The 25,584-nt window shown below is 44.0% G+C and overlaps 1 protein-coding gene across 3 annotated transcripts in view; it reads left to right on the top strand.

The window, feature by feature from the left end:
- LOC112265641 (kinase suppressor of Ras 1) overlaps positions 1-25,584 on the top strand; it is a 64,129-nt gene that overhangs the window by 8,411 nt on the left and 30,134 nt on the right. For 2 of the 3 annotated variants that reach the window (XM_024443157.2, XM_042296307.1), the window contains exon 2: positions 14,044-14,184. In XM_024443157.2, coding sequence (XP_024298925.1) covers positions 14,044-14,184 — 141 coding nt within the window. Of the gene's footprint in view, positions 1-14,043; positions 14,185-24,520; positions 24,939-25,584 lie in introns of those variants that run through there. The other variant, XM_042296308.1, reaches the window with a different exon arrangement.

The following is a 25,584-nucleotide window of genomic DNA, read 5'->3' as shown; positions in this document are numbered from 1 at the left end:
TGACTCGATAGGGGAGGGTCCGGGTGGGCATCTACCGTCGGGGGGCGGCTCAGGTGCGGGCCGAAGTACCCACTCCGCTCGCAGATACAACGTTTTCCTCCATGGCGGCTCTGGTGCGGGGATCGTCGCAGGAGGAACCGGACCGTGTGTTGTCGCCGGAGGCCCCGGACCATGGATCATCGCCGGAGGAACCGGACTGTAGATCGTCGCAGGAGACTCTGGAGTGAGAACCCCTGCTGAAGGCTCTGGACCGCCGACCGTCGCTGGAGGCTCTGGATTGCCGACCGTCTCAGGAGGTTCCGGACCGTAGACTGTCTCAGGAGGTTCCGGACCGTAGACCATCTCAGGAGGTTCCGGACCGTGGAGCGTCTCAGGAGGTTCTGGACCGTGGACTGTCTCAGGAGGTTCCAGACCGTGGAGCGTCTTAGGAGGTTCCAGACCGTGGAGCGTCTCAGGAGGTTCCGGACCGTGGAGCGTCTCAGGAGGTTCCGGACCGTGGAGCGTCTCAGGAGGTTCCGGACCGTGGAGCGTCTCAGGAGGTTCCGGACCGTGGAGCGTCTCAGGAGGTTCCGGACCGTGGAGCGTCTCAGGAGGTTCCGGACCGTGGAGCGTGGAGCGTCAGGAGGTTCCGGACCGTGGAGCGTCTCAGGAGGTTCCGGACCGTGGACCGTCTCAGGAGGTTCCGGACCGTGGACCGTTTCAGGAGGTTCCGGACCGTGGACCGTCGTTGGAGGTTCCGGACCGTGGATCGTCGTTGGAGGTTCCGGACTGGGAACTGTCGCCGGAAGCTCTGGACTGTGGAAGCGCACTGGAGGCCTGATGCGTGGGACCGGTACAGGTGGCACCAGGCTGATGACACGCACCTCAGGGCGAGTGCGGGGAGGAGGCACAGGACGTACTGGACTGTGGAGGCCTGATGCGTGGGACCGGTACAGGTGGCACCGGGCTGATGACACGCACTTGAGGGAGAGTACGAGGAGCAGGAACAGGACCAACAGGACAAGGACACACCAGGAACAGGACACACCTGACTGGGAAAGCGCACTTGAATGATTGCGAAGCATTGGCACAGGACGCACTGGGTTGTGAAGGTGCACTGGAGACCTGGTGTGTATAGCCGGCGTCAATTGTTGCCAAACTTTAACACACTTCTCAGGACGAGTACCGGGAGCTGATTCAGGTGACACCAAACTGACAACACGTTCCTTTATTCCAAATCCGTGCATCCTCCACCAACTTAACAACTCTCCCATTTCTCTCTCCTCCAAATTCTCCTTCTTCTCCCAGACTGGCTCTGGTTCACTCCTCGGCTCAGCCGACTGCTCCATGTGCCCCCTCCAAAAACTTTCTTGGGGTTTCTGTAGCCTACCTCCCCGACTTCGTCGCTGTCCCTCCTTCGCTGCTTCCTCCTGCCTCCATGGCAGGCTCTTCCCTGCTATTATGTCGTCGTCCCAAGTCCAGGATGTTCTCTCCCTAATCTCCTCCACAGACCAGGATGCCATTATCTCCCGGGCACGCTGCTTGGTCCGTTGTTGGTGGGATCTTCTGTCACGTTCGCTATAATGATTGGACCAAGGCGCAGCGTGCGTAGAGTTCACACATTTTATTTAATAGAAACTCACCAAACATAACAAACAAGCACAAATGAAACGTGAAGCTACTGGTGTGCACACAGGCAACTAACTGTAGACAAGATCCCACAAAGAACAATGAGGAAATGGCTGCTAAAATATGATCCCCAATCAGAGACAACGATAAACAGCTGTCTCTGATTGGGAACCATACCAGGCCAACATAAACCATTAATCACCTAGATGACCCACCCGTGTCACTATCACACCCCAACCAACAGAGAATAAACAGCTCTCTATGGTCAGGGCGTGACACTCTTCTTCTTATTGGTGTCTGTTAGTAGTGGTTTCTTTGCAGCAATTCAACCATGAAGGCCTGATTGACACAGTCTCCTCTGAACAGTTAATGTTTAGATGTGTCTGTGAAGCATTTATTTGGGCTGCAATCTGAAGTGCAGTTAACTCTCTTACCCTCTGCAGCAGAGGTAACTCTGGGTTTCATCATAGCGTTTGATGGTTTTTGCGACTGCACTTGAAGAAACTTTTAAAGTTCTTGAACCTTTCCGTATTGACTGACCTTCATGTCTTAAAGTAATGATGGACTGTCGTTTCTCTTTGCTTATTTGAGCTGTTATTGCCATAATATGGGCTTGGTCTTTTACCAAATAGGGCTATCTTCTGTATACCAGCCCTACCTTGTCTCAATACAACGGATTGGCTCAAATGCATTAATTAATAAGGAAAGAAATTCCACAAATTAACTTTCTTTTCTTTCCTTTTTTTTTACCCCCCTTTCTCCCCAATTTTATGGTATCCAATTGTTATTAGTTACTATCTTGTCTCATCGCTACAACTCCTGTACGGGCTCGGGAGAGACGAAGGTCGAAAGCCATGCGTCCTCCGAAACACAACCCAACCCAACCAAGCCGCACTGCTTCTTAACACAACGCGCATCCAACCTGGAAGCCAGCTACACCAATGTGTCGGAGGAAACAACGTGCACCTGGCGACCTGGTTAACGTGCACTGTGCCCGGCAGTGAAATGCATTCCAGGTGACTATCTCATGAACCTGGTTGAGAGAATGCCAATACTGTGCAAAGCTGTCATCAAGGCAAAGGGTGGCTACTTTGAAGAATCTCAAATGTAAAATTCTTCAGTTTGCAAATCATCTGCATGCTCGTCATCCTGAGCAGGGTATTGACCTAATGGCAGTTCGGCATCGTAAATGTACACCTTCGGTAGCCACTGGAGAAGGGTGCTCTTCACGGATAAATCCCCATGTCGCAAGGATCTGTACACAATTCCTGGAAGCTGAAAATGTCCTAGTTCTTCCATGGCCTGCATACCCACCAGACATGTCACCCATTTAGCCTGTTTGGGATGCTCTAGATAGACATGTACGACAGCTTGTTCCAGTTCCCGCCAACATCCAGCAACTATGCACAGCCATTGAAGAGGAGTGGGACAACATTCCATATGCCACAATCAACAGCCGGATCAACTCTATGCGAAGAAAGATGTGTAGCTCTGCATGAGGCAAATGATGGTCACACCAGATACTGACTGGCTTTCTGATCCATGCCCCTACTTTAAAAAAAAAAATGGATCTGTGACCAACAGATACATATCTGTATTCCCAGTCATGTGAAATCCATAGATTAGAGCCTAAAGAATGTATTTAATTTGACTGATTACCTTATATGAACGGAAACTCAGTAAAATCTTTGAAATTGTTGGATGTTGCTTTGATATTTTTGTTCAGTGTAGGAGGGCCTGTTTCTTTGTTAACCTCTCAACACAAAATAGCCGCATGTGCGCACTCACTCGGAAATCACTTGGAGAAAATATCCTTTCTATTTTATTCAGCTATATTCAATGGTTTTCTTCTTACTATAAAATAATATCAAATAATGCCACCGGAATTATAAGCAAATCTTGTCTGGTAAATTAATTCGTGTAGCTCCCAGCCATATGGCATATCCAGATCAGGTCCTAACATAAGGACGACTCAGAATATGCTGTTCTGTTCTTCTGAATTAGGCTACATTTTCTTCACGTAATGTTTCTTTAGACATTCCTAAAATAAATAATGGGTTTATTGTGATGGAGTAGGCTAAGTTAAATGGATTTATTACACTTAATTAGACTTTTTTAAATGTAGATGTTCCGAAGGTCCTCATCGTGGCTTCTAGGCTATGCGTGGAAGCCAAGCAATGCTACATATGTTTATGTTCATTAACGGTCAATTACTCTGAGACCGGCAGTTATTTGCATGACAATCACCGGCTGACAAAATGTCATGACTGCCAAATCAAATCAAATCAAATTTATTTATATAGCCCTTCGTACATCAGTTGATATCTCAAAGTGCTGTACAGAAACCCAGTCTAAAACCCCAAACAGTAAGCAATGCAGGTGTAGAAGCACGGTGGCTAGGAAAAACTCCCTAGAAAGGCCAAAACCTAGGAAGAAACCTAGAGAGGAACCAGGCTATAAGGGGTGGCCAGTCCTCTTCTGGCTGTGCCGGGTGGAGATTATAACAGAACATGGCCAAGATGTTCAAATGTTCATAAATGACCAGCACGGTCGAATAATAATAAGGCAGAACAGTTGAAACTGGAGCAGCAGCACGGCCAGGTGGACTGGGGACAGCAAGGAGTCATCATGTCAGGTAGTCCTGGGGCATGGTCCTAGGGCTCAGGTCCTCCGAGAGAGAGAAAGAAAGAGAAGGAGAGAATTAGAGAACGCACACTTAGATTCACACAGGACACCGAATAGGACAGGAGAAGTACTCCAGATATAACAAACTGACCCTAGCCCCCGACACATAAACTACTGCAGCATAAATACTGGAGGCTGAGACAGGAGGGGTCAGGAGACACTGTAGCCCCATCCGAGGACACCCCCGGACAGGGCCAAACAGGATCAGAGGCAATCAATCAGAGGCAGCTGTCTATCGTTGTCTCCGATTGAGAACCATTTGTCTTTGTCTTTGTTCAGGGAAAATAGCCCAAAGCTTCACGGTTTGGTTTTTGTTCTTCATTTTGTCGGCGTCATTTTTTTGAATAAAGAGAAAATGTACGCTTACCATGCTGCACTTTGGTCCAGTCCTTCAGCCAGCCGTGACAGTTTCATTGAAATGTACAGCTGTGTGTCATCCACATAGCAGTGAAAGTTAACATTATGTTTTCGAATGACATCCCCAAGAGGTAAAATATATAGTGAAAACAATAGTGGTCCTAAAACGGAACCTTGAGGAACACCGAAATGTACAGTTGATTTGTCAGAGGACAAACCATTCACAGAGACAAACTGATATCTTTCCGACAGATAAGATCTGAACCAGGCCAGAACTTGTCCGTGTAGACCAATTTGGGTTTCCAATCTCTCCAAAAGAATGTGGTGATCGATGGTATCAAAAGCAGCACTAAGGTCTAGGAGCACGAGGACAGATGCAGAGCCTCGGTCTGATGCCATTAAAAGGTCATTTACCACCTTCACAAGTGCAGTCTCAGTGCTATGATGGGGTCTAAAACCAGACTGAAGCATTTCGTATACATTGTTTGTCTTCAAGAAGGCAGTGAGTTGCTGTGCAACAGCTTTTTCTAAAAATTTTGAGAGGAATGGAAGATTCGATATAGGCCGATAGTTTTTTATATTTTCTGGGTCAAGGTTTGGCTTTTTCAAGAGAGGCTTTATTACTGCCACTTTTAGTGAGTTTGGTGCACATCCGGTGGATAGGGAGATGTTTATTATGTTCAACATAGGAGGGCCAAGCACAGGAAGCAGCTCTTTCAGTAGTTTAGTTGGAATAGGATCCAGTATGCAGCTTGAAGGTTTAGAGGCCATGATTATTTTCATCATTGTGTCAAGAGATATAGTGCTAAAACACTTGTGTCTCTCTTGATCCTAGGTCCTGGCAGAGTTGTGCAGACTCAGGACAACTGAGCTTTGAAGGAATAAGCAGATTTAAAGAGGAGTCCGTAATTTGCTTTCTAATGATCATGATCTTTTCCTCAAAGAAGTTCATGAATTTATTACTCCTGAAGTGAAAGCCATCCTCATTTGGGGAATGCTGCTTTTTAGTTAGATTTGCGACAGTATCAAAAATAAATTTTGGATTGTTCTTATTTTCCTCAATTAAGTTGGAAAAATAGGATGATCGAGCAGCAGTAAGGGCTCTTCGGTACTGCACGGTGCTGTCTTTCCAAGTTAGTCGGAAGACTTCCAGTTTGGTGTGGCACAGCCCTAGTGCTACTGTGACCTTATTACAGAGCCCTGTGACTCCTTCAGTCTAAAGTTAAATCTACAGACTGGCCACACCTAACTAATAGCCGTCATCTGATTTCCATACACTAACTAATGTTCCGGTGGTCAGCTTCTACTCTGTAATCAGATCTGGCAAACCAGGGATGGACATGGCCCATATTATCTCTATTGATGATCATTTTTCAGAGATTTTTACTTTTGAGTCTCTCTCCCACTTCATTAAAAATCATAGAAGTGCTAGTTTGATCATTTTGACGATTTTCCTAAGCAGCAGCTACGGTGAAGTCAGTGGAAGAAACAGAAATACAAAATGATAGGTCGTGTGGTGTCAGGAAACTCCCATGTGGTTTTGCAAACGATCTGTCCCCCCCTTTCATCTTTCTTTCCCTCTGTCTGGTTCGCTTTCTCCTTCCTTCTTGACCTTTTTGCTCGCACTCTTTGTCACATCTATAATTTTCCTTTGCCTTCACTAAGACGCACACAAATGTTTTTTCCACAGATGAAAAAAATGTGGGTACTGTGGTCTTTTCCTAACCGCAATACAAGCACAGCTTCAAGATATGAACTGTGATAGTGGCTGAGAATTATACCTTAAACCACTATCATCCCACCCCCACGCAGGCTTTGTCTGGTACATAGAGACTAGCATTGAAAGGTTGAGCACTGGCAGCCAAGGCCACCTCCTTTATTGTATCAGTGAAAAGGCCCTTCCCTTGGGTCATTGTCACACACAATACACACAATTTGGTTACATACACTGTGGTAAAACAGGTGGGCACAGATACGTGCTGCCTGTCTGCCCCATGGACCCACTCAGCGTGCCCCACCCCTTGCTGAGTGTCAATGCCATGTAACAGAGCTGGGAGATGAAGAGAAAGATAGACAGTGAATAACGGCGAGCACCACAGTGGAACGAGGCCAGGCGTTGTCTGGTGCAAACCAACACCGCCTGGTTTACTCTAGTCGCTCAGTCAAGTGCATCAAATCAACTACGGCCATTCTCTGATAGGGAGAGAGACAGGAGGGCATTCAGAGACAGTCTCCCTCAGACTGGTCTAGTGCTGATAAAACTTTCATGTTATTCCACTGAGCACACGGCAAGCGGTACCTGAGTGCCAAGTCTAGGTTCAAAAGGCTCCTTAACATCTTCTGCCCCCAAGACTGCTAAACAGTTAATCAAATGGCCATCCAGACTCGCTTTTTAAGCTGCTGCTACTCGCTGTTTATTATCTATGCATAGTCACTTTACCCCTACCTACATGTACATATGATCTGAATTACCTTGACTTAGCCGTACCCCTCCACACACATTTACTCGGTACCAATACCCCCTTTATATAGCCTAATTATTTGTATTTTATCGTGTAACTTTTTTTGTTACTTTATTTTAATATTATTTATATTTTTTAGCAAATATTTTCTTACTTAAAAAAGTCTGCATTGCTGGTTAAGGGCTTGTAAGTAAGCATTTCACGGTGCATGTGACAAATACAATTTGATTTGATTTGACTAGGCCAGGCTCCCTAAAACCTACCAGGACCAGCAGTGTTTGAAGATGGGAGCTTACACATATTACACACATATTTACAGTTGCAGCTTTTTGGGTAAGAGGTCAGTTAAAATCCAGCTTTGAAAAAACGAAATACTTAAAACACTGCCATATTAAATTCAGCTCCAAAAGGTGCTAGAAGTAATGTTTGTGGCTGGACAGAGGGGTAAGACTAGAAGGAATGTTTGTGGCTGGACAGAGGGGTAAGACTAGAAGTAATTATTGTGGCTGGACAGAGGGGTAAGACTAGAAGTAATGTTTGTGACAGACAGAGGGGTACTTTCGGAAAGTATTCAGACCCCTTACTTTACAGCCTTATTCTAAAATTGATTAAGTGTATATTCTTTCTCAGCAATCTACTCACAATACCACATAATGACAAAGCTAAATCAGGTTTTTAGAATTTTTTGCAAATGTATAATAAAAAAACAGAAATACCTTATTTACATAAGTATTCAGACCCTTTGCTATGAGACTCGAAATTGAGCTCAGGTGCATCCTGTTTCCATTGATAATCCTTAAGATGGGAGTGCCCCTGTGGTAAACCCATTTGATTGGACATGATTTGGAAAGGCACACACCTGGCTATATAAGGTCCCAGTTGACGGTGCATGTCGGAGCAAAAACCAAGCCATGAGGTCGAAGGATTGTCCGTAGAGCTCAGAGACAGGATTGTGTCGAGGCACAGATCTGGGGAAGGGTACCAAAGAATGTCTGCAGCGTTGAAGGTCCCCAAGAACCCAGTGGCCTCAATCATTCTTAAATGGAAGAAGTTTGGAACCACCAAGATTCTTCCTAGAGTTGTCCGCCCTGCCACACTGAGCAATCGGGGGAGAAGGGCCTTTTTCAGCGAGGCGACCAAGAACCCGATGGTTACTCTGACAGAGATCTAGAGATCCTCTGTGGAGTGGAGAATCTTCCAGAAGGACAACCATCTCTGCGACAGTCCACCAATTAGGCCTTTATGGTAGAGTAGCCAGACGGAAGCCACTCCTCAGTAAAAGACAAATGACAGCCCACTTGGAGTTTGCCAAAAGGCACCTAAAGACTCTCAGACCATGGGAAACAATTTATTAATTTGTTTTTATTTCACCTTTATTTAACCAGGTAGGTCAGTTGAGAACAAATTCTCATTTACAACTGCGACCTGGCCAAGATAAAGCAAAGCAGTGCAACAAAAACAACAACGCAGAGTTACACATGGAATAAACAAACATACAGTCAATAACACAATAGAAATACCTATGTACAGTGTGTGCAAATGTAGAGAGTAGGGAGGTAGGTAATAAATAGGCCATAGAGGCGAAATAATTACAAGAAACAAGATTCTCTGGTCTGATGAAACCAAGATTGAAGTCTTTGGCCTGAATGCCAAACTTCACATCTGGAAGAAACCTGGCACCATCCCTACGGTGAAGCATGGTGGTGGCAGCATCATGCTGTGGGGATGTTTTTCAGTGGCAGGGACTGAGAGACTAGTCAGGATCGAGGAAAGATGAACGGAGCAAAGTACAGAGAGATCCTTGATGGAAACCTGCTCCAGAGCACTCAGGACCTCAGACTGGGGCAAAGGTTCACCTTCTAACAGGACAATGACCCTAAGCACACAGCCTAGACAACACAGGAGTGACTTCGGGACAAGTCTCTGAATGTCCTTGAGTAGCCCAGTCAGAGCCCGGACTTGAACCTGATCGAACATCTCTGGAGATACCTGAAAATACCTCTGCAGTGACTCTCCCCATCCAACCTGACAGAGCTTGAGAGGGTGTGCAGAGAACATTGGGAGAAACTCCCCAAATACAGGTGTGCCAAGCTTGTAGCGACATACCCAAGAAGACTCTAAGCTGTAATCGCTGCCAAAATACTGATTAAACACTTATGTAAATGTCATATTTCTGTTTATTTTATTTTATACATTGACAAACCTTTCTAAAAACCTGTTATTGTGTGTAGATTGATGAGAAAAAAATACAATTTAATAATACATTTTATAATAAGGCTGTAATGTCAAATCAAATTTTATTTGTCACATACACATGGTTAGCAGATGTTAATGCGAGTGTAGCGAAATGCTTGTGCTTCTAGTTCCGACCATGCAGTAATATCTAACAAGTAATCTAACCTAACAATTTCACAACAACTACCTTATACACACAAGTGTAAAGGAATGAAAAAAATATGTACATAAAAATATATGAATGAGTGATGGCCGAATGGCATAGGTAAGATGCAGTCGATGGTATAGAGTACAGTATATACATATGAGGTGAGTAATGTAGGGTATGTAAACATTATATAAAGTGGCTAGTGATACATTTATTACATCAATTTTTTCATTATTAAAGTGGCTAGAGATGAGTCAGTATGTTGGCAGCAGCCACTCAATGTTAGTGATGGCTGTTTAACAGTCTGATGGCCTTGATAGAAGCTGTTTCTCAGTCTTTCGGTCCCTGCTTTGATGCACCCGTAATGACCTCACCTTCTGGATGATAGCGTGGTGAAAAGGCAGTGGCTCGGGTGGTTGTTGACATCGGGTGGTGTAGATGTCCTGGAGGGCAGGTAGTTTGTCCCCGGTGATGCGTTGTGCAGACCTCACTACCCTCTGGAGAGCCTTACGGTTGTGGGCGGAGCAGTTGCCGTACCAGGCGGTGATAGAGCCTGACAGGATGCTCTCGATTGTGCATCTGTAAAAGTTGGAGTGTTTTTGGTGACAAGCCAAATTTCTTCAGCCTCCTGAGGTTGAAGAGGCGCTGCTGCACCTTCTTCACCACCCTGTCTGTGTGGGTGGACCCATTCAGTTTGTCCGTGATGTGTAGCCGAGGAACTTAAAACTTTCCACCTTCTCCACTACTGTCCCGTCGATGTGGATAGGGGGCTGCTCCCTCTGCTGTTTCCTGAAGTCCACTATAATCTCCTTTGTTTTGTTGACATTGAGTGTGAGGTTATTTTCCTGACACCACACTCCGAGGGCCATCACTTCCTCCCTGTAGGCCGTCTCCTCGTTGTTGGTAATCAAGCCTACCACTGTAGTGTTGTCTGCAAACTTGATGATTGAGTTGGAGGCGTGCATGGCCACGCAGTCATGGGTGAACAGGGAGTACAGGAGAGGGCCCCTTGTGGGGCCCCAGTGTTGAGGATCAGCGGGGTAGAGATGTTGTTACCTACCATCACCACCTGGGGGCGGCCTGTCAGGAAGTCCAGGACCCAGTTGCACAGGGCCGGGTTGAGACCCAGGGTCTCGAGCTTAATGATGATTTTGGAGGGTACTATGGTGTTAAATTCTGAGCTGTAGTCGATGAACAGCATTCTTACATAGTAATTCCTCTTGTCCAGATGGGTTAGGGCAGTGTGCAGTGTGATTGCGATTGCGTCGTCTGTGGACCTATTGGGGCAGTAAGCAAATTGGAGTGGGTCTAGGGTGTCTGGTAGGGTGGAGGTGATATGGTCCTTGACTAGTCTCTCAAAGCACATCATGATGACGTTAGTGAGTGCTACGGGGCGATAGTCATTTAGCTCAGTTACCTTAGCTTTCTTGGGAACAGGAACAATGGTGGCCCTCTTGAAGCATGTGGGAACAGCAGACTGGGATAAGGATTGATTGAATATGTCCGTAATTACTCCAGCCAGCTGGTCTGCGCATGCTCTGAGGACGCGGCTGGGGATGCCATCTGGGCCGGCAGCCTTGCGAGGGTTAACATGTTTAAATGTTTTACTCACATTGGAGTGTGCAGGTGAAGGAGAGTCCGCAGGTTTTGGTAGCGGGCCGTGTCAGTGGCACTGTATTGTCCTCAAAGCGAGCAAAGAAGTTGTTAAGTTTGTCTGGGAGCAAGACATCCTGGTCCGCGACGGGGCTGGTTTTCCCTTTGTAGTCCGTGATTGACTGTAGACCCTGCCACATACCTCTCGTGTCTGAGCCATTGAATTGCGACTCTACTTTGTCTCTATACTGACGCTTAGCTTGTTTGATTGGCATGCGGAGGGAATAGCTACACTGTTTGTATTCGGTCATGTTTCCGGTCACATTGCCCTGATTAAAAGCAGTGGTTTGCGCTTTCAGTTTTGCGCGAATGCTGCCATCAATCCACGGTTTCTGGTTGGGGAATGTTTTAATAGACGCTGTGGGTACAACATCACCGATGCAATTGCTGATAAATTCGCTCACCGAATCAGCGTATTCATCAATGTTATTGTCCGACGCTATGCAGAACATATCCCAGTCCACCTGATTGAAGCAATCTTGAAGCGTGGAATCCGATTGGTCGGGCCAGCGTTGAACAGACCTGAGCACGGGCGCTTCCTGTTTTAGTTTCTGTCTATAGGCTGGGAGCAGCAAATTGGAGTCGTGGTCAGATTTTCCGAAAGGAGGGCAGGGGGTCTTTATATGCGTCGCGGAAGTTAGAATAACAATGATCCAGGGTTTGTTTTCAGATTAGCCTTGTTAAAATCCCCAGCTACAATAAATGCAACCTCAGGATATGTGGTTTCCAGTTTACATAGAGTCAAATGAAGTTATACACGACTGTGATTATGATCGAAGACTTCTCTTGGTAGATAGTGCTGTCGGCATTTGATTGTAAGGAATTCTAGGTCAGGTGAACAAAAGGACTTGCGTTCCTGTATGTTGTTATGATCACACCACGTCTCGTTAATCATAAGGCATAACACCCCCGCCCTTCTTCTTACCAGAGAGATGTTTGTTTCTGTCGGCACGATGCGTGAAGAAACCAGGTGGCTGTACCGACTCTGATGACGTATCCCGAGTGAGCCATGTTTCCGTGAAACAAAGAACTTTACAATCTCTAATGTCTCTCTGGAAGGCAGCCCTTGCTCGGATTTCGTCTACCTTGTTGTCAAGAGACTGGACATTAGCGAGTAGTATGCTAGGGAGCGGTGAGCGATGTGCCCGTCAATGGAGCCTGACCAGAAGACCGCTCCGTCTGCCCCTTCTGCGGCCCTGTTGTTTTGGGTCGCCGGCTGGGATCCGATCCATTGTCCTGGGTGGTGGACCAAACCGAGGATCCGCTTCGGGAAAGTATTCCTGGTCGTAATGTTGGTGAGTTGACGTTGCTCTTATATCCAATAGTTCCACCCAACTGTATGTAATAAAACCTAAGATTTCCTGGGGTAGCAATGTAAGAAATAACACAAAAAAAACAAAATAGTGTATAGTTTCCTAGGAACGCGAAGTGAGGAGGTAATCTCTGTTGGCGCCGGAAGATTAGTGTGACGAAAGTGGTTGCCAGTGGTTGCCAGGTAAAGCTTGCTATCTGGGTCTGGAATCCAAAGGTAAGGTGACATCTTGACTCTGCTATACTCAGGGATGGGCAACTGGCGGCCCTCTGGTCTATTCCCCCCCCCACTGCAGCCCCTTATGATAAATAAAGATTTTTTCAGGGTTTCCATGGCGCTCAGTTGTCATGGCAGTGGCACAGGCCAACGCCCCCATGACACAAATTGCTCTGTGTTCCTTTGAGTTTGTATGTAATGAGGACTATTTGCTGTTAGCTGCTCTGAGGGGAGAACTGTTAAAAACACATTAAGTCATAGATGAACTGAAACTGTCCCCTCCCCCTCTACCTCCCCCTCTACCTGTCCCCTCCCCCGCTTTTTCTCCTCGTGTCCTCTCCTTCATCAACATTCTACATTTATGTTCTTGAGAGTTTTTATCACTGAGGTGCTTCTGAGACAAAGTTGTCCTTTTTTAGGCCTGAGTGTACAAAACATTAGGAACACCTTCCTAATATTGAGTTACACCCCCCCCACCCCTTTTGCCCTCAGAACAGCCTCAATTCGTTGGGGCATGGACTCGACAAGGTGTAGAAAAAACGTTCCACAGAGATGCTGGCCAATGTTGACTCCAATGCTTCCCACATTTGTGTCAAGTTGTATCTTTTGGGTGGTGGACCATTCTTGATACACACAGGAAAAGGTTGAGCGTGAAATCCCAGCAACGTTGCAGTTCTTGACACAAACCGTCGTGCATGGCACCTACTACCATACCCCTTATTCAAAGGCACTTAAATCTTTTGTCTTGCCCATTCACCCTCTGAATGGCACACATACACAATCCATGTCTCAATTGCATCAAGGCTTAAAAATCCTTCTTTAACCTGTCTCCTCTCCTTCATCTTAACTGATTGAAGTGGATTTAACAAGTGACATCAAAAAGGGATCATGGCTTTCCCCTGGTCAGTCTATGTCATGGAAAGAGTAGGTGTTCTCATCTACACTCAGTGGATCTCTCTCTCTCTCTCTCTCTCTCTTTCTCTGTCTCTCTTTCAGTTGACAGGGGGATTTCCTCAGCCTGAGCTTGGTCTCACTTCTCACCTGTGTTTTGCATAGAACACCAGACCTCAAGCTGAAAATAACAAAAAAGAAATACTGTGCAGTTTGTTCTCAAACATCAGTGGGTTTCACACCTGCAGTTGTCAGTTTGTTGTCAGTCTCCTTTGTTAAAATTAAATGAAACTCCCACACACTGTGCTGCAAGTTTTAGTTTCCACTCATTTTGTTCTACTTTGTTATAATTACTTTCAGGATTATGCTTTTGCTTAGCATCGTCTCTGTTTCAGTTATTTTGTGAACATTCTTAATTACATTTTCCCCATCAACATTTTTGGAGACTCTTGTGTTTGTGTTGTCGCCCCCTCCAGGTGAAGCTGACTAAGTACATCTGTAAGCAGCTGCAGTGTAAGCAGAGAGTGCCTGAGAGACAGAGGACCCAGGCTCTGGCCAGCTACCCTCGACTGGGAGACTGGCTCTGCACCATCAACCTCAGACCTGAACTCATACAGGTACTATTTAGTCACACTGTGTATGTTGGTTGTGCATCTTGGTTGTTCCAATGAATATACTCTCCTGCAACCCGCCTCACCCAATGTTGTACAGATCTGCTATTGTTATACTTTAGAACCGGAACCCCCATCAGGAGCTAGCCAGCTAACTAGCTACTAGCTAGTAGTCAGTTAGCCACTGCAAGCGGTCTTCACTGTTAATTCGGACACCAGCCAGCCTCAGCTCGGTCAATACCTGCCAGTCTGCACAGCGCGATATCAACCCAGAGCATATCGGACAGCTTTTTCTCTACCACATCTCCGGATTCCTACCGCAAGCTCTGAAACAATTGATAATTTCAATAAGCATTTTTCTACGGCTGGCCATGCTTTCCACCTGGCTACCCCTACCCTGGCCAACAGCTCTGCACCTCCTGCAGCAACTTGCCCAAGCCTCCCCCCGTTTCTCCTTCACCCAAATCCGGACGCTACAAATCTGCTGGGCTAGACAATCTGGACCCTCTCTTTCTAAAATGATCTGCTGAAATTGTTGCAAACCCTATTACTAGCCTATTCAACTTCTCTTTTATATCGTCTGAGATCCCCGATGATTGGAAAGCTACCGCGGTCATCCTTCTCTTCAAAGGGGAGACACTCTAGACCCAAACTGTTATAGACCTATATCCATCCTGTCCTGCCTTTCTAAAATCTTTGAATGCCAAGTTAACAAACAGATCACCGACCATTTAGAATCCGTCTCCACTATGCAATCTGGTTTCCGAGCTGGTCATGGGTACACCTCAGCCACGCTCAAGGTCCTAAACCATATCATAACCGCCATCGATAAAAGACAGTACTGTGCAGCAATCTTCATTGACCTGGCCAAGGCTTTCGACTCTGTCAATCAGCGCATTCTTATTGGCAGACTCAAGAGCCTTGGCTTCTCAAATGACTGCCTCGCCTGGTTCACCAACTACTTCTCAGATAGAGTTCAGTGTGTCAAATTGGATGGGCTGTTGTCCGGACCTCTGGCAGTCTCTATGGGGGTGCCACAGGGTTCAATTCTCGGGCCGACTCTTTTCTCTGAATATATCAATGATTTCGCTCTTGTTGCTGGAGATTCTCTGATCCACCTCTACGCAGGCGACACCGTTCTGTATACATCTGGCCCTTCTTTGGACACTGTGTTAACAAACCTCCAAACTCGCTTCAATGCCATACAACACTCCTTCTGTGGCCTCCAACTGCTTTTAAATGCTAGTAAAACTAAATGCATGCTCTTCAACCGATAGCTGCCCGCACCCTCCCACCCGCCCGACCAGCATCACTACCCTGGACAGTTCTGACTTTGAATATGTGGACAACTACAAATTCTTAGGTGTCTGGTTAGACTGTAAACTCTCCTTCCAGACTCACATTAAGCATCTCCAATCCAAATTAAATCTAGAATCAGCTTCCTATTTCGCAACAAAGCCTCCTTCACTCATGCCGCCAAACATATCCTCGTAAAACTGACTATCTTAGCTATCTTTGACTTCGGCAATGTCATTTACAAAATAGCCTCCAACACTCTACTCAGCAAACTGGATGTAGTCTATCACAGTGCCATCTGTTTTGTCACCAAAGCCCCATATACTACCCACCACTGCGATCTGTATGCTCTCGTTGACTGGCCCTCACTACATATTCGTCGCCAAACCCACTGGCTCCAGGTCATCTATAAGTCTTTGCTAGGTAAAGCCTCACCTTATCTCAGCTCATTGGTCACCATAGCAACACCCTCCCGTAGCATGCGCTCCAGCAGGTATATTTCACTGGTCATCCCCAAAGTCAACACTTCCTTTGGGCGCCTTTCCTTACAGTTCTCTGCTGCCAATGACTGGAACGAATTGCAAAAATCACTGAAGCTGGAGACTTATTTCTCCCTCTCTAACTTTAAGCGTCAGCTGTCAGAGCAGCTTACCGATCACTGCACCTGTACACAGCCAATCTGTAAAAAGAACACCCAACTACCTCATCCCCATATTGTTATTTATCTTCTTGCTCTTTAGCTCCTCAGTATCTCTACTTGCACATCACCATCTGCACATCTATCACTCCAGTGTTTATGCTAAATTGTAATTATTTCACCTCTACGGCCTTTTTATTGCCTTTCCTCCCTAATCTTCTACATTTCCACACACTGTACATAGATTTTTCTATTGTGTTATTGACTGTATGTTTGTTTATGGGTAACTCTGTGTTGTTGTTTTTGTCGCACTGCTTTGCTATGTCTTGGCCAGGTCACAGTTGTAAATGAGAACTTGTTCTCAACTGGCCTACCTGGTTAAATAAAGGTGAAATAAAAATAAAATAAATAAGTGTGTGTGTGTGTGAATCAAGGAAAAGCAAGAGTCTATGTAATGGTATCCCTGTACAGTCCCCCCTGAAAGGTTAAAGTACCCAGGTTAGTTTGGTTAGTTTGCATCTGACTTAGAGAGGGCGATCATCTTGGACTCCTCAGATTCCATGTACCAGGTCCCTTAGCTGATGGTGACATGGCATAACAGTTGGCTATTCAAGAGAAGACGTTCCTGCGCATTGCTTATTATAATTTCAGGACAGATGATGTTTCCCGTCAATATCCACTGAAAATGTCCACAATTGGAGCTGCTTGTGAGCCATTTAACTTTGAACATGGTTAAAGAACATGGTTAACTCTTCCGATACAGAACTTGGTTAACTCTTCCGATACAGAACTTGGTTAACTCTTCCGATACAGAACTTGGTTAACTCTTCCGATACAGAACTTGTTTAACTCCTCCAATGCAGAACATGGTTAACTCATCCAATGCAATATAAACATCCTAAGCAAACCAACAGTACCGTCTCCCTTTATCTGTGTCAGATTGACTTTGGGTCTTTGTTTCTTTTGGACAGCAACATGCTTATGATAGGGCATATTTCATAGCAGTGAAGGCCTTTGCTGGAAGCTGAAAGCAGGCTTTTGTAGTTCCATTCTGTCTCCACCCTTCCAGTTGGCAGTAGCAGCTTCACAGGGAGAGTTTCAGTCACTATTTTGTCAGGACTGGTACATACACAAAAACATTTAATCTGGTGTTTTTATAGAGACAGTTTGCTCTGCCAATGGAAAATGAGTGATCACTTTTTACTGTAAATGTATTCTCTCACAGACCTGCATTTAGGACTGTTGTTGTACGCTTTGGGTTCTGAGACCTACCCACCCCCAAACCCTATTGGTCTGTAGTCAACCCTTGACGTGATCTTCTCCATTCCATGTCCCAGCTCGTGTCCTTGGCCTCCAGCCATACCCCCCTCACTATACCCCGGCCTATGTTTAGGTGTTATGTGTTTTTACTTTGTACCAAAATGGCAGAATATATATGTACGTGTACTGCACACCCAGCGGGTTTGTGCAGATGATGCTATTCAGGAGTTGGCAACTGTCAAAAACAGAATAGGAGGATACTATTTTGTTATATACAGTATGTGTCCTGACCCACTAATCTATCACGGACCAGTCTAAGCTGCTCCTATCTACCAAGCCCTCTTTGCAAACACAGCCCAGTGGGCAAAAACTCATTGAATCAACATTGTTTCCACGTAATTTCAACAAAAACATTGAATGTGATGATGTTGGGAATTTCATATTTTTTCCACCAAACTTTTAACATAAATTCAATGACATGATGCCATTTTTTGTTGATTTGGTATTTGGTATTTTATTAGGATCCCCATTAGCTTTTGCAAAAGAAGTAGCTACTCTTCCTGGGGTCCACACAGAACACGAAACACAATACAGAATGACTTAATACAGAACATCAATAGACAAGAACAGCTCAAAGTCAGAACTACATTAAAAAAAAATTAAAGGCACATGTAGCCTATATATCAGTGCATACACACAAACCATATAGGTCAAATAGGGGAGAGGAGTAGTGCCTCGAGCTGTTGCTTTATCTGTTTTTTGAAACCAGGTTTGCTGTTTATTTGAGCAATATGAGATAGAAGGAAGTTCCATGCAATTAGGGCTCTATATAATACTGTACACTTTCTTGAATTTGTTCTGGGTTTGGAGACTGTGAAAAGACCCCTGGTGGCATGTCTGGTGGGATACGTGTCTGTGTCAGAGCTGTGTGTAAGCTGACTGTGCAAACAATTTGGGATTTTCAACACATTAATGTTTCTTATAAAAACAAGAAGTGATGCAGTCAGTCTTTCCTCAACTCTTAGACAAGAGAGACTGACATGCATAGTGTTTATATCAGCCCTCTGATTACAATGAAGAGCTAAATGTGCCGCTCTGTTCTGGTCCAGCTGCAGCTTAACTAGGTCTTTCCTTGCAGCACTGGACCACACGACTGGACAACAATAGAGATTAGACAAAACTAGAGCCTGCAGAACTTGCTTTTTGGAGTGTGGTGTCAAAAAATCAGAGCATCTCTTTATTATGGACAGACCTCTCTCCATCTTTACAACCATTGAATCTATATGTTTTGACCATGACAGTTTACAATCTAAAGTAATGGCAAGTAATTTAGTCTCCTCTACTTGTCCAACAGCCACACCATTCATTACCAGAATCAGCTGAGGTCTAGAATTTAAGGAATGATTTGTACCAAATACAATGCTCTTAGTTTTAAAGATGTTCAGGACCAGTTTATTACTTGCCACCCATTCCAAAACAATCTGCAACTCTTTGTTAAGGGTTTCAGTGACTTCATTAGCTGTGGTTGCTGATGCGTATATGGTTGAATCATCAGCATACATGGGACACACATGCTTTGTTTAATGCCTGTGGCAGGTCATTGGTAAAAATAGAAAAGAGTAGAGGGACTTTTTTCCATCATTCTTTATATCAGTGATCTTGGCTTCATAATACAGTTTCTTCTTCTTTTTGTTGAGTTTAGTAACATAATTTCTCAATTTGTAGTATGTAAGCCTGTCAGATGTGCAGCCAGACGTATTAGCCACTTCTTTTTCCCCCATCTCTTTCAACCATACAGTTTTTCAATTGCTCATCAATCCACGAAGACTTAACAGTTCTAACAGTCAGTTTCTTAAAAGGTTCATGTTTATCAATAATTGGAAGAAGCAATTTCATCAATTCATCAAGTGCAGCGTCTTGATGCTCCTCATTAATCACATCAGACCAACAAATATTTTTAACATCATCCACATAAGAGTCACAGCAAAATCTTTTGTATGATCTCTTATACACTATTTTAGGCCCAGCTGTTGGAACTTTGGCTTGGATATTGCCTTGGATATTGCCACTATATTGTGATCACTGCATCCAATGGGTAAGGATACAGCTTTAGAACAAAGTTCCACAGCATTAGTAAAAATGTGATCGATATATGTGGATGATCTTGTTCCTATAGTGTTTGTAAACACCCTGGTCGGTTGATTAATAACCTGAACCAGATTACAGGCACTGGTTACAGTAAGAAGCTTCCTCTTGAGCAGACAGCTCGATGAAAACCAGTCAATATTCCCCAAGAAAGCAGACCTCTTTGTTTACATCACATACACCATCAAGCATTTCACACGTTATTAGATACTGACTGTTAGCACTTGTTGGCCTATAGCAACACCCCAAAAGAAAAGGCTTTAGATGTGCCAAGTGAACCTGCAACCACAACACTTCAATAACACTTGACATAAGATCTTCTCTAAGCATTACATGGCTCTGAATATATACAGCAACACCTCACCCATAAGCATTTATGTCTCTTCTATAGATGTTATATCCTTGTATTGCTACTGCTGTATCATCAAATGAATTACATTTGAAGTCGAAAGTTTACATACACCTTAGCCAAATACATTTAAACTCAGTGTTTCACAATTCCTGACATTTAATCCTAGTAAAAATTCCCTGTCTTAGGTCAGTTAGGATCACCACTTTATTTTAAGAATGTGAAATGTCACAATAATAGTAGAGAGAATGATTTATTTCAGCTTTTATTTATTTCATTACATTCCCAGTGGGTCAGTACACTCAATTAGTATACACTCAATTAGTATTTGGTAGCATTGCCGTTAAATTGTTTAACTTGGGTCAAATGTTTTGGGGAGCTTTCCACAAGCTTCCCACAATAAGTTGGGTGAATTTTGGCCCATTCCTCCTGACAGAGCTGGTGTAACTGAGTCAGGTTTGTAGGTCTCCTTGCTTGCACACACATTTTCAGTTCTGCACACACATTTTCTATAGGATTGAGGTCAGGGCTTTGTGATGGCCACTCCAATATCTTGACTTTGTTGTCCTTAAGCCATTTTGCCACAACTTTGGAAGTATGCTTGGGGTCATTGTCCATTTGGAAGAGCCATTTGCGACCAAGCTTTAACTTCCTGACTGATGTCTTGGAAAGTTGCTTCAATATATCCACATAATTTTCCTCCTCATGAATCCATCTATTTTGTTAATCCTCGCAGTTCCAGACAGGCAGGTCACGGGGAAGATTGAAAACAACAAACAGCAGGGATCTAGACAATCACAAACCCGGGACAATCCACGGTCCCAGCCACAATGGCTAACCGCGTCGTGGGCTACTTTCAAGAAAACCCTGCTAACTTGATATGCAGCTAGCTAGTAGCTAGGCTAGCTGCGACGCCAAATAGCTCCTCAGACCTGTCCTTGGTCAGCAGGATCACTGGAAAGAAACAAGCAGTCCCAGCAACTGATGCCAACTGCGTCGCTGGATCCAAACTAAGAAGCTAGCTACCAAGAACCTTCCAATACACTTTCAAACAACAAACTTTCAAACAAACAAAACCAAGCTCTTCTTTGTTCCGCATTCAACAGGAAGTGACTTGAAGTTTCACGTTGAATTCATGTTAGTTGACAACTCAACCAAATGTAAATGAACACTAGATGTTGAAATTATGTCTGGGCCCAGTGGGAGGCCATTTAAATGTGTAAGATCAAGAGGGGGAGAAGGAGGAGTGGTATGTGTGAATGAGAGATTCTGAGAAAATTAGGGAGGGAGAGCAAGAGATAGACTAATTATGTAAGTCTACAAATTATGACTGCAAGATGAGAGATTCTGCAGTGGCCTAGAGAGGCTAAGATTAAGGCTAGAGATAAACTCAGCAAAAAAAGAAATGTCCCTTTTTCAGGACCCTGTCTTTCAAAGCTAATTCGTAAAACTCCAATAACTTCACAGACCTTCATTGTAAAGGGTTTAAACACGGTTTCCCCTGCTTATTCAATGAACCATAAATAACAGCTTACAGACAGTAGGCAATTAAGGTCACAGTTATGTTCTCGCAAATGAGGCCTTTCTACTGACACTAAAAAATACCAAAAGAAAGATGCCCAGGGTCCCTGCTCATCTGCGTGAACATGCCTTAGGCCTGCTGCAAGGAGCCATGAGGACTGCAGATGTGGCCAGGGCAATAAATTGCAATGTCCATACTGTGAGACACATAAGATAGGGAGACAGGACGGACAGCGGATCGTTCTCGCAGTGGCAGCCCACGTGTAACAACACCTGCACAGGGTCGGTACATCCGAACATCACCTGCGGGACAGGTACAGGATGGCAACAACAACTGCCCGAGTTACACCAGGAACGCACAATCCCTCCATCAGTGCTCAGATTGTCCGCAATAGGCTGAGAGAGGCTGGACTGAGGGCTTGTAGGCCTATTGTAAGGCAGGTCCTTATCAGACATCACCGGCAACAATGTCGCCTATGGGCACAAACCCACCGTCGCTGGACCAGACAGGACTGGCAAAAAGTGCTCTTCACTGACGAGTCGTGGCTTGTCTCACCAAGGGTGATGATCGGATTCGCATTTATCTTCGAAGGGATGAGCGTTACACCGAGGCCTGTACTCTAGAGCAGGATCGATTTGGAGGTATAGAGTCCTTCATGGTCACAGCATCATCGGACTGAGCTTGTTGTCATTGCAGGCAATCTCAATGCTGTGCGTTACAGGGAAGACATCCTCCTCCCTCATGCGGTACCCTTCATGCAGGCTCTTCGTGACATGACCCTCCAGCATGACAATGCCACCAGCCGTACTGCTAGTTCTGTGCGTGATTTCCTGCAAGACAGGAATGTCAGTGTTCTGCCATGGCCAGCGAAGAGCTCGGATCTCAATCCCATTGAGCACGTCTGGGACCTGTTGGATCAGAGGGTGAGGGCTAGGGCCATTCCCCCCAGAAATGTCAGAGAACTTGCAGGTGCCTTGGTGGAAGAGTGGGGTAACATCTCACAGCAATTACTGGCAAATCTGGTGCAGTCCATGAGGAGGAGATGCACTGCAGTACTTAATGCAGCTAGGGGCCACACCAGATACTGACTGTTACTTTTGATTTCGACCCTGCCCTCCTTTGTTCAGGAACACATTATTCAATTTCTGTAAGTTACATGTCTGTGGAACTTGTTCAGTTTATTTCTCAGTTGTTTAATCTTGTTATGTTCATACAAATATTTACACATGATAAGTTTGCTGAAAATGAACACAGTTGACAGTGAGAGGACATTTATTTTTTTGCTGAGTTTAGTAAGAGACTGAAATAGTGACACAGAAAGAAAGAGTGGGTTCCGAGATAGAAGGAAATATATAGAAGTAAATAGATAAAAGGAAAGATAGAAGTAAAGACAGACGTAATGACAGAAGTAAAGACAGAAGTAATGACAGAAGTAAAGACAGACGTAATGACAGAAGTAAAGACAGAAGTAATGACAGAAGTAAAGACAGAAGTAATGAGAAAAGGAAAGACAGAAGTAAAGACCTAGAAGTAGAGATATAGAAGAAAAGAGATTAAAGGAAAGACAGAAGTAAAGACCTAGAAGTAGAGATATAGAAGAAAAGAGATTAAAGGAAATAAATAAAAGGAAAGACAGAAGTAAAGACAGAAGTAAAGACAGACGTAATGACAGAAGTAAAGACAGAAGTAATGACAGAAGTAAAGACAGAAGTATTGACAGAAGTAAAGACAGAAGTAATGACAGAAGTAAAGACAGAAGTAATGACAGAAGTAAAGACAGACGTAATGACAGAAGTAAAGACAGACGTAATGACAGAAGTAAAGACAGAAGTAATGACAGAAGTAAAGACAGACGTAATGACAGAAGTAAAGACAGAAGTAATGACAGAAGTAAAGACAGACGTAATGACAGAAGTAAAGACAGAAGTAATGACAGAAGTAAAGACAGAAGTAATGACAGAAGTAAAGACAGACGTAATGACAGAAGTAAAGACAGAAGTAATGACAGAAGTAAAGACAGAAGTAATGACAGAAGTAAAGACAGAAGTAAAGACAGAAGTAATGACAGAAGTAAAGACAGAAGTAAAGACAGAAGTAATGACAGAAGTAAAGACAGAAGTAAAGACAGAAGTAAAGACAGAAGTAAAGACAGAAGTAAAGACAGACGTAATGACAGAAGTAAAGACAGAAGTAATGACAGAAGTAAAGACAGAAGTAAAGACAGAAGTAATGAGAAAAGGAAAGACATAGAAGTAAAGACCTAGAAGTAGAGATATAGAAGAAAAGAGATTAAAGGAAATAAATAAAAGGAAAGACAGAAGTAAAGACAGAAGTAAAGACAGACGTAATGACAGAAGTAAAGACAGAAGTAATGAGAAAAGGAAAGACATAGAAGTAAAGACCTAGAAGTAGAGATATAGAAGAAAAGAGATTAAAGGAAAGACAGAAGTAAAGACCTAGAAGTAGAGATATAGAAGAAAAGAGATTAAAGGAAAGACAGAAATAAAGACCTAGAAGTAGAGATATAGAAGAAAAGAGATTAAAGGAAAGACAGAAGTAAAGACAGAAGTAAAGACAGACGTAATGACAGAAGTAAAGACAGAAGTAATGACAGAAGTAAAGACAGACGTAATGACAGAAGTAAAGACAGAAGTAATGACAGAAGTAAAGACAGAAGTAAAGACAGAAGTAATGAGAAAAGGAAAGACATAGAAGTAAAGACCTAGAAGTAAGATATAGAAGAAAAGAGATTAAAGGAAAGAAATAAAAGGAAAGAAGAAGTAAAGAAGAAGTAAAGACAGACGTAATGACAGAAGTAAAGACAGACGTAATGACAGAAGTAAAGACAGATAATGACAGAAGTAAAGACAGAAGTAATGAAAAAGGAAAGACAGAAGTAAAGACCTAGAAGTAGAGATATAGAAGAAAAGAGATTAAAGGAAAGACAGAAGTAAAGACCTAGAAGTAGAGATATAGAAGAAAAGAGATTAAAGGAAAGACAGAAGTAAAGACCTAGAAGTAGAGATATAGAAGAAAAGAGATTAAAGGAAAGACAGAAGTAAAGAGATAGAAGTAAAGAGATAAAAGGAAAGAGAGAAGGAAAGATATAGAAGTAAAGACAGAAGGAAAGAGATAAAAGTAAAGAGATAAAAGTAAACACAGAAGTGAAGACATAAGAGGAAAGAGATAGAAATAAAGAGACATAGATTTAGTAGATAGGTTGTAGTGTTTTCATTGCCCCATGCCAGCTACAGTACACCCCCCCCGCCACGCTATTTATACACACGGTCCTGCCTCCCCACATACCACACACACGCACACTCACACACATGGATGTAAGCACTCACACACACATGGACATGAGTGCTCTCACACAAACAGACACATAACACTGGACAGCGTAGGATCGCCGATACAGACTATGAGAAAGAAACTTACGTGGCTAAACTTGCAGGTCCTGGATTCAACAGGTGGATTTATAGGGAAAGGCAGACAGAGATAGTAGGACCAGTGAAGAGCAGCACATGTGGTGCTGTGTCCGGGACACTGAGGTAGGCTAATGTCGTGTCTAATTGAAAATAACATTATTCTCCGCTCACAGCAAGAAAGCATGTGGATGTATGTTGTTATGCAAAGGATTGACAACAATGTTTTGTCACCAAAAATGTGTTAAGTCCATGAATGCAAATGTGCATTCTTGGAGAACAACAATGTTTTGACTGTTCCTGTAAGTCTGGCGACCTGTTTTAATTGAATAGGTTAGAATACAAGCCATTCTCTACTTTAGCATCTGTGTGGACCATACTACCACAGCTCCTAAAACGCGATTGTCAATTGTCTTTCCCTCCCTATGAAAGTGTCCTGGCAACAATGGCCATTCATTTAGCCAGGGCTCCTCTCCATTCGCTATATGACTCACAGTGCAGGAATGTATTCACCCATGCCTCATCACACTAAAAGTGGCACCAGTTGGCTGACAGTCTGTTGGGTACATTTGGGATCGGATGTGCTAAAAGAGCTAGCCTGGTCCCATATCTGTTTTGTTTTGGGTGATCTCGCACTCCGAGGCCCACGTGAGAAGGTTCTTTAATCAGGTCAACACCAACAAGGCCACAGGCCCTGACGGTATTCCAGTATGCGTTCTCAGAGCATGTGCAGAACAGCTGGCAGTCATTTTCAACCTCTTCTTGTCCCAGT

Source organism: Oncorhynchus tshawytscha, linkage group LG13 (assembly GCF_018296145.1).
Source record: "Oncorhynchus tshawytscha isolate Ot180627B linkage group LG13, Otsh_v2.0, whole genome shotgun sequence".
Classification (NCBI taxonomy): Eukaryota; Metazoa; Chordata; class Actinopteri; order Salmoniformes; family Salmonidae; genus Oncorhynchus; species Oncorhynchus tshawytscha.
This window is presented reverse-complemented; position numbering and strand designations above follow the sequence as displayed.